Source organism: Bos grunniens, chromosome 1, assembly GCF_055505025.1.
Source record: "Bos grunniens cultivar Pamir isolate PY7600 chromosome 1, Bosgru_T2T1.0, whole genome shotgun sequence".
NCBI classification, from domain to species: domain Eukaryota; kingdom Metazoa; phylum Chordata; class Mammalia; order Artiodactyla; family Bovidae; genus Bos; species Bos grunniens.
Window position 1 is genome coordinate 51,286,613 of NC_141165.1, and position 22,993 is coordinate 51,309,605.

The following is a 22,993-nucleotide window of genomic DNA, read 5'->3' on the forward strand; positions in this document are numbered from 1 at the left end:
CTCCAACATACCTTTGAACCTACCAGAATGAAAAGATAGCCAATACCACATGAGATCTATGACAATTAATTCCTAGATAAATCCCCAACAGAAATGCACACCTAGGTTCACCAAAGACATGTATAAGAATGTTCACAGCAGCACTATTCATAATAGCCCTGAATGAAAAGCAACCCAAGTCATCAATAATAGATAAATAAATCATATAATATTCAATGAGAATGAACACACTATTGTTACATGTACCAACATGGACGAATCTCATAAAGGTGAAACAAACCAGACCCAAATGTATACATGGGCTTCCCTGATGGCTCAGACAGTAAAGAATCTGCCCACAATGCGGGAAACCTAGGTTTGATCCCTGGGTTGGGAAAATCCTCTGGAGGAGGGCAAGGGAACTCACTCCAGTATCCTTGCCTGGAGAATCCCCATGGATAGAGGAGCCTGGTTGGCTACAGTCCATGGGGTCACAAAGAGTCAGACACAACTAAGCGACTAAGCACAGGATAGCAAAAGAATACATGCTGTTTGTTTCCATTTATATAAACTCAAAAACAGACAAAAGTAGTCTACAGTGTCAAAGTCAGGAGAATGGGGTAAGGGCGCAAGGGACACAACCGGTGCTCTGGTTGCATTCTTTTTCTCAATTGGCATGGTCTCCATAGTTGTGTCCAGTTTGTGAAAATTCATTAAACTGGACCACTTAAGATCTGTGTGATTTTCTGTGGATGTGGCATTTCAGGGTTTAAAACATTAAAAAAAAAATCTACTCCCTAGATTTAAAAAGGTACAACTGACCTAACTGATAATTCCAAGGTAATACTAAGTTGGCTAATTTAATTATCTTTAACTGAAGGAGTTGTTTAGTCACCAAGTCATGTCTGACTCTTTGCAAACTCCATGGACTGTAGCCTCGCTAGGCTTCTCTGTCCATGGGATCTTCCAGGCAAGAATACTCGAATGGACTGCCTTTTCCTTCTCCAGGGGATCTTCCTGACCCAGAGATCAAACCCAAGTGTCCTGCTTAGCAGGTGGAGTCTTTATCACTGAGCCACATGGGAAGGCCACTGAAGGAGTAAGGGAGTAGAAACCAGAAGGTTGATGAATGGAATCCCATTGTCTCATCGTGAGAGCCTCTGAAAGAATTTTTATTCCTTTTGTGACTCAATACTTTCTACTACAAATAGAAGTGAATTACAAAAATCAGAAAATTAATGAAACACAAAGCTTACCAAATCTCTGTACTAACCTTCAAAATAGCTAAACTCTATGAAGCTATTTTGTAACAGAGAGTAATATATCCCCAAATAATTTACTTGGTCCTTGAAAATATGACTCTGTTAAGAGTCATATAGCCTTTTAAAGATTTTTCAAAGACATAATAACCTTGTTCATTTTTTCCCCATTTGGCCTGGATCCACAGAGAGAAAACAGCCACTAGCCAATAAAATAGAAAGGAAGGCGTACTTCTCAGTAAAAGATATGGGTAAATGGTTAAATGGATGTTGGAAATGGAGTGAGGGCTCCATCAGCCGTAAACCCAGTGGAAGGAGCAGCTTTCTGTTGAGTGGAAGTTAATTTAACATTGTATGTTGCAGATAAAAATGCTTGCTGGAGATTATTAATTCATACAGGCCTATACCTAGATCTTTAAATTATTTTCAAATTACTTTTGAAAGCTTTCTCCTTCCATATCACAATATCACATACAAAAATATGTTAGACTCTGTTGCTACCCGAACACTCTCCTTCTAGAAGCTTTACTGCTACAGCACATTTCACATTTCATAAATTTTGATGTCTGTTTTGCCCTAGACTTTCCTTTCTATGTGAGTTATTTAGCAGAACTTAGTTTAAGATTATGTGATACGTATAAAAGAGTACTCATTTTAGATGGACGTGATAGAAATCTTTTCTTGAAGGTTCATTCATTACATTTTGTAAGGAAAAGAACCATAACTGAGTATCAGTTTCACCATAAATCTGCCCATCTCCTTTGCAAAGAGTCTATAATCAGCAAATCAGTGATCTGGGAATTATTTTAGACATTTAGCTCTGCACACACACCAACTTGACAAATGTGAATAATAGGCTCACACTGACTGGACAGTCAGAAGCAGACAACACTTGGGTAAATCAAACAAGGTTTACATATTTGAAGGTGCAGCATGAAGTTAGAATAGATTAGCTGGGCAGTAGAGGCATCAACTCTCATTTCCTATTAACAGTCAGAAGTGTTTTACTTGAGAACCCATCAAGGGGGCCACACCAGCAGATACACAGTTGGGGATGTTAAATCTGAGCAAATGAGGCTCCCATCAGACCTTTCAAAGACTAGGCCTGTCAGACCTAGTCTCGTATACCTAATGCTAAAGCAGTCCAGGATGTCTTGGTCTTGCTTGGGTACATGCTGGAGACAACTGCACCCTGGCCAGGTATACCACAACTCTCAGGGAATCACAGGACACATGCCAGATTTGCAGGAGTATATCATACTCACGTTGTTTGTTTAGTCACTAAGTCATGTCTGACTCTTTTGTGACCCAATGGACTGCAGCCTGCCAACCTCCTCTGTCCGTGGGATTTCCCAGGCAAGAACCCCGGAGTGGGTTGCCATTTCCTTCTCCAATATAAATAAAATCTTTGTTCATTGCCTTTAACCCCTCCAAACTAGGACAGCATGGGCTGGATGTAATTCTGAACTCCATGCCATGGAACCAGAGTAATGGGTAATCTGTTATCCATATGGCTCTGGGACTCATGCTAAAGCACCCTTGGGCCAGTTTTAGGATCCAATAAAGTCCAGAGTTACTTATGTTGACAAGGAATCATGAGATTAAACAAGGAAAAAAAGACTGCAAAATACATGCCCTGCTAAGTCACTTCAGTCGTGTCCAACTCTGTGCGACCCCATAGACGGAGCCCACCAGGCTCCCCCATCCCTGGGATTCTCCAGGCAAGAACACTGGAGTGATTGCCATTTCCTTCTCCAATGCAGGAAAGTGAAAAGTGAAAGGGAAGTCACTCAGTCATGTCTGATTCTTAGCAACCCCATAGACTGCAGCCCACCAGGCTCCTCTGCCCATGGGATTTTCCAGGCAAGAGTACTGGAGTGGGGTGCCATTGCCTTCTCCGATACATGCCCTGCTGCTGCTAAGTCGCTTCAGTCGTGTCCAACTCTGTGCGACCCCATAGATGGCAGCCCACCAGGCTTCTCCGTCCTTGGGATTCTCCAGGCAAGAACACTGGAGTGGGTTGCCATTTCCTTCTCCAATGCATGAAAGTGAAAAGTGAAAGTGAAGTCGCTCAGTCGTGTCTGACTCTAGGGACCCCATGGACTGCAGCCTACCAGGCTCCTCCATCCATGGGATTTTCCAGGCAAAAGTACTGGAGTGGGGTGCCATTGCCTTCTCTGATATATGCCCTAGCCGTAGACTATCCAATCATCTAGTCACTAAACATTGCAAGACAATTTTCTACATCATTATTATTTTTTTAAACTTTCTATGTTGCATTGTGAAGTGAAGTCGCTCAGTAGTGTCCGACTCTTTGTGATCCCATGGACTGGGGCCTACCAGGCTTCTCAGTCCATGGGGTTTTCCAGGCAAGAGTACTGGAGTGGGTTATCATTTCCTTCTCCAGGGGATCTTCCTGACCCAGGGATCAAACCCGGGTCTCCGGCATTGTAGGCAGATGCTTTACCCTCTGAGCCACCAGGGAAGCTGGTGCATTGGGGGTATAGCCGATTAACAATGTTATGATAGTTTCAGGTGAACAGTGAAGGACTCAGCCATACACACACACACACACGCACACACACACACACACACACACATATATATATCCACTCTCTCCCAAACTCTGCTCGCGTCCAACCTGCCACATAACATTGGGCAGTGTTCTATATGCTATACAGTAGGTTCTTGTTGGTTATACATTTTAAATATAGCAGTGTGTACATGTACATCCCAAACTCCCTAACTATTCCTTCCACCATTCCTTCCCCCAGCAACTGTAAGTTCATTCTCTAAGTCTATGAGTCTGTTTATGTTTTTTAAGTTCATTTGTATCTTTTCTTTATAGATTCCACATATAAGGGATGTCATATATTTGTCCTTCTCTGTCTGACTTACTTCACTCTACATCATTATTTTATATGTGCTTTTATTTTGCTTATTTTTGTTGCCTTCTAAACCTATGCAGTGAGATGTGAGGAGGTTTCTATTTAGCCATCCTCCATCATCTGGGGGCATCATTTTACCAGGTGAAACACCCATTTGCTTTGGATGGTGTCCTTCCTTTCAACTCAGTTTTGAATAATAGGATGCCAAACTGCAGTGCCACAATGAGATCCCAGCAATCTGGGCTTCTCATTGGCTTAATCCATGACTGTTCTTTTTTTGGCTGCACTGGGTCTTTGTCGTTGCTCTCAGGTTTTTCATCGCAGTGGCTTCTCTTGTTGCAGAGCACAGGTTCTATGGTGCCTGGGCTGCAGTAGTTGTGGTGCACAGGCTTAGTTGCCTCGTGCCACGTGGAATCTTCCCAGACCTGGGACTGATGTCTCCTGCGTTGGCAGGCAGATTCTTCATCATTGGACCACCAGGGAAGCCCTCATGGCATTTTAATCAGAGAAGAATTGCTAGATGTTACACATCTCTGCCTAAAGCTTAATCTACCTTAACCACTCTGTCATGCTGAAACCCTTACTCACCCTGGATGGTTCTGCTGAGGCAGAGAGCTGATTTAGATCAGGATCCAGGCTCAGACCCTGGGTTTACCAACTACTACGCTTGTGATCTCCAGTAAGTCCCATGGGGCTCGAGTTTGTTTTCCTCACCAGTGAAGTGGGATCTAATCTATTACCCTTATGAGTTTGCAGCAACAGTGTAGAGAATGCTTGTAACTTTGCCTTAAACAGTGCTTGACACACAGTCTGTGCTCAATAAACATAAATTGATTCTAAATCTGACAGTTTAGTCTCTTGAAATATCGCATGTGCAAAAAATTGTTTATTGTCTATAAATTTTACTGACATGGATGGGTTTTACTGAAAAGTCTCTAAACTTCAGCAATAAATTCATTGCTAGGATTTTAGAGGACAAGTTTGTTGTGTTGTGAACAGATGTAAAAGTGCCTACAGCTAAAACCTTGTACGTGAAATTAAGACTTGCAGCTACATGCCAAGCAACTCATGAATCAATATCATATTCTCGGCCACCACTTACCCTCTTAGAAGCTTTTTGAAAATATTAGTAAGTGTAACCAAGAATTTGTTGAACTCAAGTAAATTTTCACTGAGCTGTTTGATTGCTCAGTCTGTTAGACGGATTAAAGGTTATTAGAGAGGGACTGTCATTGACAGTGCTGCTGATGGATCAGCAAGCAGCAAGACTGCACAGTAATGAAGAGAAAGAAAATCACTCCATACAGGGATTAAGATTTTAATTGGTTTCTCAAGGCACTTACAGACTCTATTCAAGAGCTAGTTCTGAAGTTTAAAAGAATATTGGAAGATCACAGTCATGACCACTTAGGGCTTTCTGTTTTGCATTCACAAATATTAATTGAATACATCACCACTGTCTAAAAATAGCCCAATAAACATTTACCAAGAACATCTGGCTATTAGACTTCTTAACTGAATACACCCAACTGTGTTAATTTTTGCAATGAATGTGCAAATTGCTAAGCTGGTATAGGGATTCTAAACTTGGAAAGGGCAAAGGTAGGAGAGTAGGAGGTAGTTCTTGGAAAATTAGCATGAATAGGACTGGACTACAGTGGTCAGTGGCTCAAACTCTGTGTATCTTTAGTTACTGCCCAGTCTCAATCTGCTCACATGATATAGGCTCTGCTGATTACAGGTGCCAGCCCTTAACTTCTGAGTTAATGATGCAAAGGATCAAGGACAGCAGGAAGCCTCATGATGGCCACACAGAGTTCTAGGGAAGCAGAGACTGAGGTTCTAGCAGCAATAGCTGTATCTGCAGGGCAGGCTGCCGTGTATATACTGCAATAGTGATATTTGTGTGGTTTTGACTGGATATGTTGGCTCTGCTGTGTAATTTCGGGTGGTATTCCTGGCTGCATGGCCCTCAGTCTTGTTTTTCACCTTCCTTTGGATTCTGGGGCCTACCAGGAGTATGTCACAAATTCCTTTTGCTAACTAACTAAGCCAGAGTCAATTTCTCATGCTTATAATTAAGAATGTAGTATTTCATTTGAAAAGACCCTGATGTTGGGAAAGATTGAAGGCAGGAGGAGAAGGGTACAACAGAAGATGAGATGGTTACATGACATAACCAACTCAGTGGACAAGACTTTGGGTAAACTCTGGGAGTTGGCGATGGACAGGGAGGCCTGGCATGCTGTAGTTCATGGGGCTGCAAAGAGTCGGATACGACTGAGTGACTGAACTGAACTATTCATTCAATTTTTTAAAAGCCAATGTTAGAATATCAAAAATCCCCATGGACTGGATTTGTGATGGTACATCACTTCGAGTCCTCCCTTATAAATTATAAGCTCCTGGGAATTCCCTGGTGGTCCAGTGGTTAGGACTGTCTGCTTTCACTGCCGTAGCCAGGGTTCAATCCTTGGTCAGGGAACTAAAATTCCACAAGCCACATGGTATGGCTAAATACATAAATGAATAAATAGCAAACTTCTTCATAAACAAAGTGGGGGAAAAGAAATATGAACAGAATTCATACAAGCTGGGTTTCTTCATTTTCTCCCAGCATCCTATTTTTTTAAAAGAGTATTTTAACAGAGTAATAATTATTAAGTATTCTTTAACAATTTGTTACCAGATCAAAGAAAAGACAAAGCTCAGGGGTAAAATGGCTGGGTCATAGTGCACATCTGGTTTGCCTGAATCCCTGACATAACATGCTGATGGGAAAATAATATATGGAATATATTATATTCCATAATATTTAGAACAATCAGGTAGCCTGAAGAGAAAGACAAAGGAGACTTTCCCCTTTCATTCTTTTAACACTTATGCCAATTAGTAAATGCTGTTTACTTTGGGCAAAAGAAGGTGCTAACAATCTGAAGAAACTCAAAGAAGTATGGACCACCTGACTGGCCTTCAAGGAAACATATTTATTCATCTTTCAAATGTTTATTAGATTCTCCTGTATTAGACCTGATGGATATAAAGATCTGCAAGGTATAGCCCTTGTCTGTTGAGGCTTATGGTTAATAGGAATAATCATCCACATGACTAGAAGCCTGTGTGGCCTTAGATATATGTATATATATGTATATATATTTTAGCTTATTTATTTTTGGTTAATGTTTTAAGCATGTACAACCAATTACCATAACCTGTGGTATTTTCAAAAGTTTGATACTCATTGCATGTCTTGAGTTTATAGACTTAAGCAGTATATAATATAATTAGAAAGTTATAAATAAACTCATAAAGGCAAAGGTATGTTCCCCAAAGTGGCATGTACATTAATTAAATCAGGCATCTAAAATTATGACCAAAGTCTTTTTAAAATGTAGAAATGTAAAATTACACTTTTTTAAAAATGAAGAGATTATCTATGCACTTTAAAAATCAAATGTGTCTTGTATCAGAGACAGAAGACAGATATAGGATTGCACTCTTCAAAGCCAATTACCTAAGATTTTTCTTATTACCTAAACAATAGCGATGGCATTAGAGGAAAATTACACCTGCATTTTAATTGCCAATCTAGCATTAAGGTAGTTCTGCAAAAAGGTAACGCAGTTGAAAGACTTCCAATCTCCAAATTAAAAACCTGCAAGGCCCAGATTAAAGTATGGAATATTGCAGATAAAAATAAAGATACAATTGGTTTACTGAATGGAATCAAACATTGCTGACATTTCTATGAAATTTGGAACTACTAAATTTCATTTCTTTAAATATTTCCATTATTTTTTTTCTTAGTGGGATGAATTATCTCAAATAGCTTACAAAGTTATTCTCTACAAAGCACTTTTGTTTGCTGCTGTTCAGATAGAACAAAAACTTTTCCACATTAACAATATATGTATTTTTGTTATAAGATTTTATCATGATGGATAGCTAACAATTTTTTCACTAAAACAAAACAGTAAAATATTTTTGTTCTATCAGCACTGCATCTTAACCATGTTACATTAAATACAAAGAACCAATATCTTATTTGGCTATGATATACTGAGTTGGAAAAAACCTATAATTCTCCTGTGCTTCTCTTTATTCTCACACTACTGTTACATTCATAACATGCCTGACACTTCTGGTCATGAAATGTGAGGGTATTTTCCCTACACCAAGCAATTCTCCTGGAAACCAGGTGGATTTATGATTCAATTCAACTGTGGCACTGTCTACCTGGAGATAGTGTCAGATTCCACTAGTTAAGGGCTCAATCCCACAAGACTGCTCCCAACTTACTTCAGATATCAGTCCTAAGTCCCTGGGTCTCTAGGTCACCCACAACTTCTGACTTGGCTACAAATAGGAGGTTCTCACAGCTCTCTCCTTGTTGTGCTGTGCTAAGTTGCTTCAGTTGTGTCCGACTCTTTGCGACCCTATGGACTGTTACTTGCCAGGCTCCTCTGTCCATGGGATTCTCCAGGCAAGTATACGAGAGTGGATTGCCATGCCCTTCTCCAAGCTTTCTCCTTAGGTACTATTAATTTACAAAAGTGGCTCACAGAACTGAGGGAAACACGTTTACCAGTTTATTAAAACCTACAATAAAGGATGCAGATGAACAGCTAGATGAAGAGATGCACAGGGTGAAACCTGGGAGAGTCCTGAGCACAGGAGCTTCTGTCCCCATGAAGTGGGGTATGTCTACCGACCGGTGTGTGAGTGTTCACCCACCTGAAAGCTATGTGAGCCCCTAACTATTGGGATTTTATGGAGGCTTCCTTATATAGCCATGGTCAATTGCTAAATCCATTTCCAGTCCCACTCCCCTCTCTGGAGGATGGGCGGTAGAGATGAAAATTCAAAAATTCTAATCATGGCTTGGTCTTCCTGGTGACCATCCTTCATGCAGGAGCCAGCCAGGAGCCCACCCAGAGTCTCCTTGAAAAAAGTTGCTCCCTGTACTCTTACCACTTAGGAATTTACAAAGGTAGAAAAGGAAAGATATAAACATCTGAATGCAGAGTTCCAAAGAATAGCAAGAAGAGGTAAGAAAGCCTTCTTCAGCGATCAATGCAAAGAAATAGAGGAAAACAACAGAATGGGAAAGACTAGGGATCTCTTCAAGAAAATCAGAGATACCAAAGGAACATTTCATGCAAATATGAGCTCGATAAAGGACAGAAATGGTATGGACCTAACAGAAGCAGAAGATATTAAGAAGAGATGGCAAGAATACACAGAAGAACTGTACAAAAAAGATCATCACGACCCAGATAATCACAATGGTGTGATCACTGACCTAGAGCCAGACATCCTGGAATGTGAAGTCAAGTGGGCCTTAGAAAGCATCACTACGAACAAAGCTAGTGGAGGTGATAGAATTCCAGTTGAGCTATTCCAAATCCTGAAAGATGATGCTGTGAAAGTGCTGCACTCAATATGCCAGCAAATTTGGAAAACTCAGCAGCGGCCACAGGACTGGAAAAGGTCAGTTTTCATTCCAATCCCAAAGAAAGGCAATTCCAAAGAATGCTCAAACTACCGCACAATTGCACTCATCTCACACGCTAGTAAAGTAATGCTCAAAATTCTCCAAGCCAGGCTTCAGCAATATGTGAACCATGAACTTCCTGATGTTCAAGCTGGTTTTAGAAAAGGCAGAGGAACCAGAGATCAAATTGCCAACATCCGCTGGATCATTGAAAAAGCAAGAGAGTTCCAGAAAAACTGCTTTATTGACTATGCCAAAGCCTTTGACTGTGTGGATCACAATCAACTGTGGAAAATTCTGAAAGAGATGGGAATACCAGACCACCTGATCTGCCTCTTGAGAAATTTGTATGCAGGTCAGGAAGCAACAATTAGAACTGGACATGAAACAACAGACTGGTTCCAGATAGGAAAAGGAGTTCGTCAAGGCTGTATATTGTCACCCTGTTTATTTAACTTCTATGCAGAGTACATCATGAGAAACGCTGGACTGGAAGAAACACAAGCTGGAATCAAGATTGCCGGGAGAAATATCAATCACCTCAGATATGCAGATGACACCACCCTTATGGCAGAAAGTGAAGAGGAACTCAAAAGCCTCTTGATGAAAGTGAAAGTGGAGAGTGAGAAAGTTGGCTTAAAGCTCAACATTCAGAAAACGAAGATCATGGCATCCGGTCCCACCACTTCATGGGAAGTAGATTGGGAAACAGTGGAAACAGTGTCAGACTTTATTTTTCTGGGCTCCAAAATCACTACAGATGGTGACTGCAGCCATGAAATTAAAAGACGCTTACTCTTTGGAAGGAAAGTGATGACCAACCTAGATAGCATATTCAAAAGCAGAGACATTACTTTGCCAACAAAGATTCATCTAGTCAAGGCTATGGTTTTTCCTGTGGTCATGTATGGATGTGAGAGCTGGACTGTGAAGAAGGCTGAGCACCGAAGAATTGATGCTTTTGAACTGTGGTGTTGGAGAAGACTCTTGAGAGTCCCTTGGACTGCAAGGAGATCCAACCAGTTCATTCTGAAGGAGATCAGCCCTGGGATTTCTTTGGAAGGAATGATGCTAAAGCTGAAACTCCAGTACTTTGGCCACCTCATGCGAAGAGTTGACTCATTGGAAAAGACTCTGATGCTGGGAGGGATTGGGGGCAGGAGGAGAAGGGGACGACAGAGGATGAGATGGCTGGATGGCATCACTGACTCATTGGACGTGAGTCTGGGTGAACTCCGGGAGTTGGTGATGGACAGGGAGGCCTGGTGTGCTTAGATTCATGGGGTCGCAAAGAGTTGGACACGACTGAGCGACTTATCTGATCTGATCTGATAAGGAGTCCTGTGTCAGGGATTTGAGATAAAGATCAAATAAAGATATTTCTTTTTATATGGCAAAATATCACAGATATATTTTAAATCTCTTATTAGAGAGAAAGCCTGGGAAGAAGATGCAGAATTTCTTGAAGTTTAAAGGTTGCAGAACCCCCAAAGACAAAATCCAATCAAGTGGTTTAGCAGCCTAGAGGGAGGTTAAAGACACGTAAACTTCTTAAAACCTGAGCCAGAATAGGCTTCCCCTCTTTCTAGGTCTTGTACTGATGACAAACTGAAATTATAGCAGAGTGATCACATTTCAGGTATACAAAAATGGAGTTGGGCGGCCATGTCCTTAAACTACTGAGACATGTCCCTTAAACTACTAGGAATTGAACATTCTTTAAACATCTTTAAACACATCCAGTTGTGTCCCTGGATGTGTGGGACACATCCAGGGATACAACTAGCAGCTGCATTTAAAACAAATCCTGCCAACTGCAATCTTATGTTCTCAAGGTCTCCCCTTATAGCTATGCAACCATTTCAGACCTCAACCAATCCTTACTTAACAATCACCCTTACTTCTTGCCAGCTCCAATTATAATTCTTAGTAAGTAACTCACGTAATTAACTGTAACCTTGCAGTTTTTGCCTTTATCAGTCTGTCTCATTTTGTAGTCTGGCAGAAAACATTTCAAGTGCATCCTGGATCTGTGTGTCCTGGGAGGCAGTCCTAACAAACCCCAAATGAACATTTTTTAAAATTTCAATCAGGTCTCAGTTTCTAAAATTAGGCTAATGGCACTTTTGCTAAGTAACCCCTCTCTGAGCTTCAGTTCCTTCATCTGGCAAATGGGGATTAATGCCTATTTCATAGGACTGCTGTGCAAATTAAATTTAAACAGTGTAAAGTGTCTGACTTATAGCAGGTAACTTAACAAATATTTATTCATTTTTCTTTTCCTTTGGAGCTTAAGATCTAGTTGGGATGATCAGTGGTAAACCCATGACGAGGTAAAGAAAAATTCAAGATTTAAGCTACAATTCACATTCTCTGAGGTGGCTGGAGAAGATGATTTTTAATGTCCCTTCCAGCTCTAAACATCGATTATTCTATACAAGCTGTATGAGAAGTGTCATGGGATGCTGCATGATGAATTGGCAGTTGGGAAGTGCAGACAGTAAAAGCTATGAGGTCAAAGAAGTGAGTGACTGCCCTGGGCTGGAATCGTTTAGGAAGACCATTAAAAAATTCTGAGCTGTCTGAGCTAGAACAAAAGCCCAATCCAATTAGGAGAATGACTGGCAAGAGTCTAATTATAATACAAATTCAGGCCAAGCTGAGAAGAATAGGAAACAGAAAATATTGTAGAGAAAGGAGAAAGGAAAAGGCAGTGTCAGCAATTTGGTTTCTGAAACAGAGAATATCAAGCAGCTATCAGGCTTTTCATCCTTGTAATAGTCTTATAAGGTAGCTGTAGTGTATTAGTCCTGGTGAGACTCTCCTGTGAGTGAAGAATCTGTTAGAAATGTGTTTGGTGACAAATAATAGAAAATCTCGCCAATAGTGGCTTACACAAATAAAGTGGTGTTTTTTTTTTTTTTTTTTCTCCTTCAAGGGAAAGGACTCCTGGGTTGGTGCCACCATATAATAACACAGTCTAGACACAAGCTCTTTCTAGCTCTCTCCTGCCTCACCATTGGCTTGTTGGCCCTTGCCTTATTGCTCTTTGCCTATGGTCAGAAGGTGGCTGCTGTGCCTATGGTCAGAAGGTGGCTGCTGTGCCTCAATGCATCACATTTGCATTTCAGACAATAGGCAGACAAAAGGGCAAAAATGAGGGCAAAATGGCATACCCACTGAGTCTGTGCCTTTTTATTAAGAAAGCTAAAGTTTTCTGCAAGATTGCCCAATAGGCTTCCCCTCGGTAACCTGCTGGCCAAAGTCATGTCTCCTGGTTGCTCCTAGTGGTAAAGAGGGAGAAGGGGAATGAGGATGGGATTAGTTAGCCGACTGCTGATGAAGAAAAGTGTTGAAGCCTTGTGAAAAAAAACTACTACAAATTCAATTTCCTTAGTAGCTATCAGGTTATTTAAACTACCTACTTCATCTGGGGTGAGTCGTGGTAGTTTGTGCTTTTTAAGATATTGATCTATTATCAATAAGTTTTCAAATTTTTGTGTGGAACTTATTCATAGTATTCCCTTATCAATATCCAACTATTTGCTAGTTACTAAACTCTTTAAGATATGCAGAAACACTGTATATGTCATCAATTTTTAGTTTCTTGTAGAAATCTTTCTCAGAGCCATCTGATTGCTCCAATCCAGAGTGAAGTCCCCTTTGTATAGCGTATAACTCTCACCTGGGGATTTTGCTTTCCTCCTATTTCCTGAGTCTTGTGTCTTCCTTTTGCTTGGTTTATATCTACCAGTAACTTCCTCAGAAGGGTGAAACTGAGAATATCTTTATTCAACTCTCACACTTTATTGATAATTCAGTCTAGTATAGAATTCAAGGTTGGAAACAATTTTTCTTCAAAATTTCCAAAGTATGTCTTCATTGTCTTCTTGTATCTGGTGTTGCTTTTAAGAAGTCTGAAGCTATTCTGATCCTGAGCCTCTGCTGGAGACCTGTTTTTTCCTGTCTGGAAACTTTTAGGATTTTTTCATCACTAATTGGGAGGCCATGGTTCAACTAACAGGTAAGTATCCTAAAGTAAATCAGCTATATAACCAGAAGTTTTATAAAGTGCTTCTATCTAACACCCAACTTTGCCTACATACACTCCCTGTATATCCTTGAAATCTCCCCTGAAATTCTACTTCAGATGATATAAAATGCCCACATAGGCAAAGTAAGTTTACTTCTTAACAGTTTTGGCAGGAAAATTCTCCCCATCACCTCCAGACGGACTGGTCATTACAAGTACAGTTTTGTGTGTCCCTTCCATTCTTTCTAGAGGAGTGAAATAAAAAACAGACACCAAACATCTTTGTGATCATCTGAGAGGAAGAGGTGAGGAGGCTTTTAGGATGAATCAGACACTGACATGGTAGCAATTACTGAAAAGAAAGATGAGAGGAGAAAGTTTCATACCCCCAAATTCTTAGATCTTTGGGACCCAGTGGAGATAAAGTTTATTTTTTATTTCGTAATTTTTATTGGAGTTTAGTTGATTTACAATGTTGTGTTAGTTTCAGATATACAGCAAAGGGAATCAAATATATATATTTGATATATATATATATATCCCTTCTTTGATTTTTTCCTCATATAAGTCATTACAGAGCATGGAGTAAGAGTTCCCTGTGCTATACAATAGGTCCTTATTCAGTTCAGTTCAGTCACTCAGTCGTGTTCAACTCTTTGTGACCCCATGAATCGCAGCACGCCAGGCCTCCCTGTCCATCACCAACTCCCGGAGTTCACCCAGACTCACGTCCAATGAGTCAGTGATGCCATCCAGCATCTCATCCTCTTTTGTCCCCTTCTCCTCCTGCCCCCAATCCCTCCCAGCATCAGAGTCTTTTTCAATGAGTCAACTCTTCGCATGAGGTGGCCAAAGTACTGGAGTTTCAGCTTTAGCATCATTCCTTCCAAAGAAATCCCAGGGCTGATCTCCTTCAGAATGGACTGGTTGGATCTCCTTGCAGTCCAAGGGACTCTCAAGAGTCTTCTCCAACACCACAGTTCAAAAGCATCAATTCTTCAGGGCTCAGCCTTCTTCATAGTCCAACTCTCACATCCATACATGACCACAGGAAAAACCATAGCCTTGACTAGATGAACCTTTGTTGGCAATGTCTCTGCTTTTGAATATGCTATCTAGGTTGGACATAACTTTCCTTCCAAGGAGTAAGCATCTTTTAATTTCATGGCTGCAGTCACCACCTGCAGTGATTTTGGAGCCCCCAAAAATAAAGTCTGACACTGTTTCCCCATCTATTTTTCATGAAGTGATGGGACCAGATGCCATGATCTTCATTTTCTGAATGTTGAGCTTTAAGCCAACTTTTTCACTCTCCACTTTCACTTTCATCAAGAGGCTTTTGAGTTCCCCTTCACTTTCTGCCATAAGGGTGATGTCATCTGCATATCTGAGGTGATTGATATGTCTCCCGGCAATCTTGATTCCAGCTTGTGTTTCTTCCAGTCCAGCGTTTCTCATGATGTACTCTGCATAGAAGTTAAATAAGCAGGGTGACAATATACAGCCTTGACATACTCCTTTTCCTATTTGGAACCATTCTGTTGTTCCATGCCCAGCTCTAACTGCTGCTTCCTGACCTGCATATAGATTTCTCAAGAGGCAGATCAGGTGGTCTGGTATTCCCATCTCTTTCACAATTTTCCATAGTTGATTGTAATCCACACAAAGTTTTTGGCATAGTCAATAAAGCAGAAATAGATGTTTTTCTGGAACTCTCTTGCTTTTTCAATGATCCAGCGGATGTTGGCAATTTGATATATTGTCACCCTGCTTGTTTAACTTATATGCAGTGTACCTCATGAGAAACACTGGACTGGAAGAAACACAAGCTGGAATCAAGATTGCCAGGAGAAATATCAATAACCTCAGATATGCAGATGACATCACCCTTATGGCAGAAAGTGAAGGGGAACTCAAAAGCCTCTTGATGAAAGTGAAAGTGGAGAGTGAAAAAGTTGGCTTAAAGCTCAACATTCAGAAAATGAAGATCATGGCATCTGGTCCCATCACTTCATGGGAAATAGATGGGGAAACAGTGGAAACAGTGGAAACAGTGGAAACAGTGTCAGACTTTATTTTTGGGGGCTCCAAAATCACTGCAGATGGTGACTGCAGCCATGAAATTAAAAGACGCTTGCTTCTTGGAAGGAAAGTTATGACCAACCTAGATAGCATATTCAAAAGCAGAGACATTACTTTGCCAACAAAGGTTCATCTAGTCAAGGCTATGGTTTTTCCTGTGGTCATGTATGAATGTGAGAGTTGGACTGTGAAGAAGGCTGAGCGCTGAAGAATTGATGCTTTTGAACTGTGGTGTTGGAGAAGACTCTTGAGAGTCCCTTGGACTGCAAGGAGATCCAACCAGTCCATTCTGAAGGAGATCAGCCCTGGGATTTCTTTGGAAGGAATGATGCTAAAGCTGAAACTTCAGTACTTTGGCCATCACATGCGAAGGGTTGACTCATTGGAAAAGACCCTGATGCTGGGAGGGATTGGGGGCAGGAGGAGAAGGGGACGACAGAGGATGAGATGGCTGGATGGCATCACTGACTCGATGGACGTGAGTCAGTTCCTGGGTGAACTCCGGGAGTTGGTGATGGACAGGGAGGCCTGGCGTGCTGCGATTCATGGGGTCGCAGAGTCGGACATGATTGAGCAACTGAACTGAACTGATTTTTTCATTGTTCATCTTCTCTTTTAGGATACCTATTTTCCCACTTTGCAAAAGTGGGGAAATTTCTCAAGTATTATTATTTTGATTTTATCATTTTTCTGTTTTTTTTTTTAAAAACAGAATTTTTTAAAATTCTGTGTACAAGTTTATTTGTATTTTTAAAACTTTTTGATGAAGTAAAATGTACATGCAGACATATGCACAGATGTTATAGCTAAATGAATTTCACAAAAATAAACACGCAAATTTTATTTTGTTTATAATTTATCTTGTAAATTAACAGTGAAGCAAGATCACAAGTGTGATATCTGAAATTCTATACAATGGATGTATCAAATGCTAACCATTTCTTGCCATTTAACTTAATTGCTGTTAAGGATCTTTGGCTGAGAATGACATACCTCCATCCATAACAGTTTTTGCAGTTTACTAAACACTTCCTTTTGTAGCTTACAGCTTACTAATATTTCTACATACCTTATCTTAATCATTCCTCATAACAATTTTATGAGGGACAAATAATTACACAGTTTTAGAAAGAAAGAACCAACAAGGACTTACTGTATAGCACACGAAACTACTATACTCAATATACTGTAATAACCGATAATGAAAAAGAATCTTAAAAAGAATATATATATGTGTATGTATATATACACACACACATATATATCTGCATATATATATATATACACACACACACATATATATATATACATGGGCTTCCTGGTGACTCAGTGGTAAAGAATCTGCCTGCAATGCAGGAGACGTGGGTTCAATGCCTGGGTCAGGAATATCCTCTGGAGAATGAAATGGCAATCTACTCCAGTATTCTTGCATGGGAAATCCCACGGACAGAGGAGCCTGGTGGGCTACAGTCCACAGGGTCGCAAGAGTTGCATTTGACTTAGCAACTAAACAACAACAACAATATGGATATATAAGTGAATCACTTTGCTGTACACTTGAAACTAACACAACACTCTAAACTATATTTCAATAAAAATTTAAAAAAAAAGAAAGAAGGAAACTGAGGCTTAAAGAGGTGAAGCCATTCCTTGGGGGCAGAAGGTCTAAAAGCCGTGGGACATGAAGCAAGGCCCTGAGAGTCCAGTGTGGAAGGGAATTCATACATGCTCAGTCATGTCCGACCCCATGGACCCACCAAGTTTCTCTATCCTTGGAATTTTTCAGGTAAAAATACTGGAGTGGGTTGCCATTTCCTACTCCAGGGAAATCTTCCTGACCAAGGGATCGAACCCGCATCTCTTGCATCTCCTGCATTGCCAAGAGGATTTTTTTACCACTATGCCACCTGAGTGGTTCCTGAGAGTCCAGGTCTAGTATCAGTTCTATAGACAAACTGCTTTTGTGTAAGGCATGCTGTGAGGCGCTGCCTAGATACCCCTTCAGGAACGAAAGACTTATTCTTCTGAAGTACTTATTCCTTATCCCTGCTACTGGTGGAAAACTCTGAGTTTCACCACTTCTGGGACTCCCTTGGCTGAAGAGAGAAACCTCACCCAAGGTTATGTCTTCTTCAGTGGGCAGTCACATCCAATGACTCATCAATGAACCATGGCCCAGCACCCTGGGGAAAACTGAACTCATCTCAGCTTCAGAGCTTCTGGCATTATGGTTGGTGAGGCCTCCATTAGAGTCCAGGGCACCACATCTCTCCCTATCCAACTGTGGGTTCCTCCCTGCCCTTCCACAGGTGTTGATTCTAAGTGTGCTCCATAATAAACCTCTCCTACACTAATCTCTGGATAATGAGACACATGTGCTATCACATGGGGTAAGAATAGCCATACTCTGCATTCGAAAGTGTTGTATAGAATTTCACTAACAGTTATTGAGGAGTTATTAGTTGCTAAGTATAGAAGATACTTAAGCTCAGACGGTAAAGCGTCTGCCTACAATGCGGGGAGACCCGGGTTCAATCCCTGGGTCGGGAAGATCCCTTGGAGAAGGAAATGGCATCCCATTCCAGTACTCTTGCCTGGAAAATCCCATGGACTGAGGAGCCTGGTAGGCTACAGTCCATGGGGTTGCAAAGAGTCGGACATGACTCCGTGACTTCACTTCTACTTTTAAAAACACTTATTCAAGTTGTCTCCCAGAAAAGTGAAAGTCACTCAGTTGTGTCAGACTCTTTGTGACCCCATGGACTATACAGTCCATGGAATTCTCCAGGCCAGAATACTGGAGTGGGTAGCCATTCCCCTCTCCAGGGGATCTTCCCAATCCAGGGATCGAACCCAGGTCTGCCACATTGCAGGTGGAGTCTTTACCAGCTGAGCCACAAGGGAAGCCCAAGAATACTGGAGTGGGTAGCCTCTCCTTTCTCCAGTGGATCTTTCTGACCCAGGAATTGAACCGGGGTCTCCAAGAAAGTAATGTTGTAAGCTAAAACAAAACTGATGAAAATATTTATATTTACCTTAATTGGTCAAGAAAGAGAGTCTATGGATTCTGATATAAATTTTTAAAATATTTATATCAATGTCATGTTTGTGGTTTGTGGTTACATGCTCCCCCTTGTAATTTTGGAGGGAAAATTTCGCAATATCTGGAGCCCTTGAGGGCCTGTAAACAGAGGAGGAAAATGTCCTCAAATCCCTCACAGCAGAGCCCAGTTAGGGGGCGCCAACGTGACTTCCCAACGGGATAGCACATCTACAAAAGGAAAAGTGATGGCGTTACTTTGTGAATCTGAAGAGAATCTGGGAGAAGCTTCTGCTGGCAGCTCATGCCCTTGCTGACATTGAAAACCCAGCTGATGCCAGTATCACATGCTCCAGGAATCTGGCCATTCAGCCAAGCTGTGCTGAAGTTTGCTGCTGCTATGGAAGCTACTTCCATCGTGGGGTGTGTCATCCACTCCTGTAATCATCACTAACCAGATGCAGGCAGCTTCTGCCCTGTCTTCTGTGCTTACAGACCCCAGGGGTGACCACCAGTCTCACAAAGGCGTCTTACAGCAACCCGCCTACTGTTGCTCCAGGTCACACAGACTTTCCCCTGTGCTGTGTGGACACTGCCACCCCCACAGCAAGAGGGGAGCTCCTGGGGTCTGATGTGGCCATACTGGCCTGGGGATTCTGCACCTGTGAGGCTCCATCTCAGGTGCGCACTTGTGTGAGGTCAGATCCTGTCTCTGCTTCATCAGGGATCCTGAAGAGACTGAAAAGGAAGAGCAGGTGGCGCTGATAAGTTTGAGACTCAGGAGGAATTTCAGAGTGAATGAATCACTCCAGGTCCCGAGTTTATTTCTACTCAACCGCAGGTTGCAGACAGGTCTGCAGGCACAGATGGCCACAGTGCCTTCCAGCAGCTGCTCCTGGAGGACCACGGTACTCTGCTCACCTCTGAAGGCTGGTCTACAGCTGCTGTGGCTCAGGCCACTGACCCGGCAGGAACAACAACCACAGTGATCTTACACGGCTCCTTCACATACTCTTAAAGAGAAAATGTAAATGAGGTCGGTGGAAAATAAATAGTTTCTTGGGAAAAAAAAAAAGCCCATGAATAAGAATAGCTGATCTGAGCCTCAGAAGGGCTGGGAGCCTAGTATAGTGCCACACAGACACAGACAAACTGTTGTTTGGGTCCTGGTTCTGCCACTTACTTGCTACAGAACTCTCAGCAAATTACCTAGCTATTTGGAAATATCAGCCTCACCTGTAAAACATAAGCTCCATGAGGACAGGAACCATGTTTGAGTTGATCTAATGCCTAGCAAACCTGGCACTATGGTACTTGATGACAAATCATACATAGTATGGAAGCAGTGTACTGAGAAAGAAAAAAGGAACAGCCCCAGACATTCAGAACCTGGCTTGTATTCACAGATTGGCTGGAAAAGGAAGATTAGTTCCTGCAGGACCTGGCAGTTGGCTTGTATGGCTGTGTGCTTAGGAATGTGACAGGTTATGTCCAGGCCAGATCCTGAAGGGTCTTTTTTCTATGCAGAGAAATTTGAATTTTCCGTATAGATAATAATCCAGAGCAGAGACCTTTGGAGGATTAAAAGCAGGGGAATATAACAAGATCAAACTTAAACCTTGGAAGGATGGGGTGTGGAAATAAGAAGGAATGGGGGACTACTTAAGTTCCCTACACAAGACATGGGAGGCCTTCTCTGATCACAAGGTAACCTTGCTTATTCCTTGAAATTTGGGGTGAGAAGACAGAAAAAAAAACATATGGTTGCCCTCTTCAAATATTTGAAATTCTGTCATAAAAGTGATTATATTCTTTCTGAGCTGCTCTAGGATCAAGGTATAAAGTCATTAAGTGCACTATTGGGGAGCACTTTCTTTTTTTTTTTTTAATTTTATTTTATTTTTAAACTTTACATAATTGTATTAGTTTTGCCAAATGTCAAAATGAATCCATCACAGGTATACATGTGCTCCCCATCCTGAACCCTCCTCCCTCCTCCCTCCCCTGGGGAGCACTTTCTAATAATAAGTGGTCTTAAAATAACATAGGCTTCTTCACAATTACTTCTTACATTTCTTTCTCATCTATTCAACAAATATTCATTGGAGCAGTTATGATGTGACAGGCATTAGGCATATAACGGTGAGCAAAACAGACAAAGGCACTGCCCTCAATGGAAGTTACTCTAATTTCTTTGTGTAATGTGGTGCCGTGAACGGATAACTTTTATATAATCATTTAACCAAGAAGCAAGCTCCCAATAGGGATATCTCAAGAGTGGCTTCGAGTGAGCTCTGGCCAAGGAAGGATGATAACCCAATAGTAAAAAGTTATAAAGTCTGTGTTAAATCTCAGGAGTCATAGGACGAGAGAGCCCCCTATCTCCTCTCTTGGATCCATCCCACCCGTTCGGCCGGCGCTCCGCCCAACGTTGCCCAGCGCCTTCCCCTTCCTCCGCCCCCACCCGCAGCTGTGAGTCTCGTCTCGCGACTCGCGGGATTTCGAACCCTTCTATCGCGTGATCTGCACTGTACCGGCGTCAGCTCCGGCGGCTGCTCACTGGGCTACTGAAGCTGGTCTTGCTGCAGATTTTGAGCACGTTTGGGTCAGGCCCAGTGGTGTTAAGTAAGTTCTGGCGGCCGAGTTCCGCGCTGCAGTCTCGAGGGTCTCTGAGAAGAGACCCGGATGGACTCCCTGGGTCGTGGGCCGACTTCGGGCCGCTTGGGCGCAGCGTGTGCGCCGCCAGCAGGAACTCGCGTGAGGTCTTACCGCGGGGTGCGGGGTCAGGTCGGGGTGGGTGGCCCGCAGGCCCGGTGACACCGCCCGCGGACTTCTGCAGTGGGTTCTAGGCGCGTCCGCAGCAGGGTTTGGGGCTGGTGGTGTCCGGGACGGCCCCGGCCATTTCTGGCCCCTCCTTGAGTTCGCCGGGGTTGGCGCCCAAGTGACACCTGAGGTCAGCGCCCAGTTTCCTGGCTCCGAGGGTCTTGCATATGGGATCCTCCGCCAGTCGCTTCTTTCTGTTACTAAGGAAATTACTTCTTCCAGAGATTGCAGGTGGAATGGGTTTTTCTTATTTGCTGCTGTACGAGGCTTGGCTGTCTTATACAGAAAAGGCAGAAGGAAGATTTGTATAAAGGAGTGAATAGAAAAATGTCTAAATTTCACTATTCTCTGTCCTTGAAATCAAGGTGTACAGAAAAATGGAGTATATGACAGACCCCGTCAAGCACACACCTGGACATATGTGAGTCGCGTCCCTTTTCCCCATCCGCACTAAATTTTAAAACGTTAAAATGAGTCTAAAATTTACTGTGGGGAAAAGCTTTTCTTTTAGGGGGATTCTTTTGTCTTAAGTGGGAAAAATGAAAAGCCTTGTTTCCTGGAAAAAACGAGTTCGTTTTTCGCCAGAAAGTTTGTTGTGGTAAATACTGTTTTAAAAGTGTTAAAATAGTCTCTGTACACTCTTCTAGATTGGCATCAACCATTGGCCATATGTGGCTTTTTAAATTTCAAGTAATTAAAATGTAATAAAACGATTCAGTTCTATTACCCACGTTTCAAATCCTCAGTAGTCACATATGCCTGGTGGCTACTACAGTGGACATTAGTGATCATAGAACTCTTATTTTGGATAGCTCAATGATTTTTAAATACTTTGTTCCCAATACACCTAGGGTTATGATGCTGCCATCAGTTATACTGATACTCTTCCATCCTTTTTACATTTTGGCAGTCCTGGTGCTATATTGAGACTTTAAAAAAATTCTTGCCTTTGGACTATAAAGCTGTCTAATGAGTACTGTTAGTTATTTAGATTCTCTAGACCTTTTTTTTTAACCTTTTGTATATCAGTCATATCTTGAGGCTTTTTGGAATTGTGGCCATATTTTTTTTTTCCCTCAATAATCTAAGGTTTTTAAAAATCTAGTGCATCTTTGAAGATTGCTCTAAGTCAGGTTTTTAAAAAGTGCAGAGATACTATGGCCTAACTTGAAGACTTTGGTTGGTTTGTTAATTTTATTATTACTTTTTATTGAAGTATAGTTGATTTTTCAGTGTTGTGTTAGTTTCTGCTGTACAGCAGTGTGATTCAGTTTTATATATAAACTGTGACTCAGTTATATATATATATTTCATATTCTTTTCCATTATGGTTTATTATAGGATATTGGTTATAGTTACCTGTGCTATACAGTGGGACCTTGTTTATTTTATATA

At 41.6% G+C, this 22,993-nt stretch overlaps 1 protein-coding gene across 6 annotated transcripts in view; it reads left to right on the forward strand.

Moving 5' to 3' along the window:
• Positions 1–19,689: 19,689 nt before the first annotated feature.
• The window catches only part of NMD3 (NMD3 ribosome export adaptor), a 38,011-nt gene continuing 34,707 nt past the window's right edge, over positions 19,690–22,993 (forward strand). For 2 of the 6 annotated variants that reach the window (XR_015161113.1, XM_086393213.1), the window contains exons 1-2: positions 21,314–21,400; positions 21,964–22,019. Coding sequence is in view for 4 of the 6 variants with exons in the window: in XM_086393213.1 (XP_086249339.1) it covers positions 21,976–22,019 (44 nt within the window). In the remaining 2 variants the exon portion in view is untranslated. Of the gene's footprint in view, positions 19,812–20,369; positions 20,483–21,313; positions 21,538–21,963; positions 22,020–22,993 lie in introns of those variants that run through there. The other 4 variants (XM_086393235.1, XM_086393203.1, XR_015161112.1 and 1 more) reach the window with 4 other exon arrangements.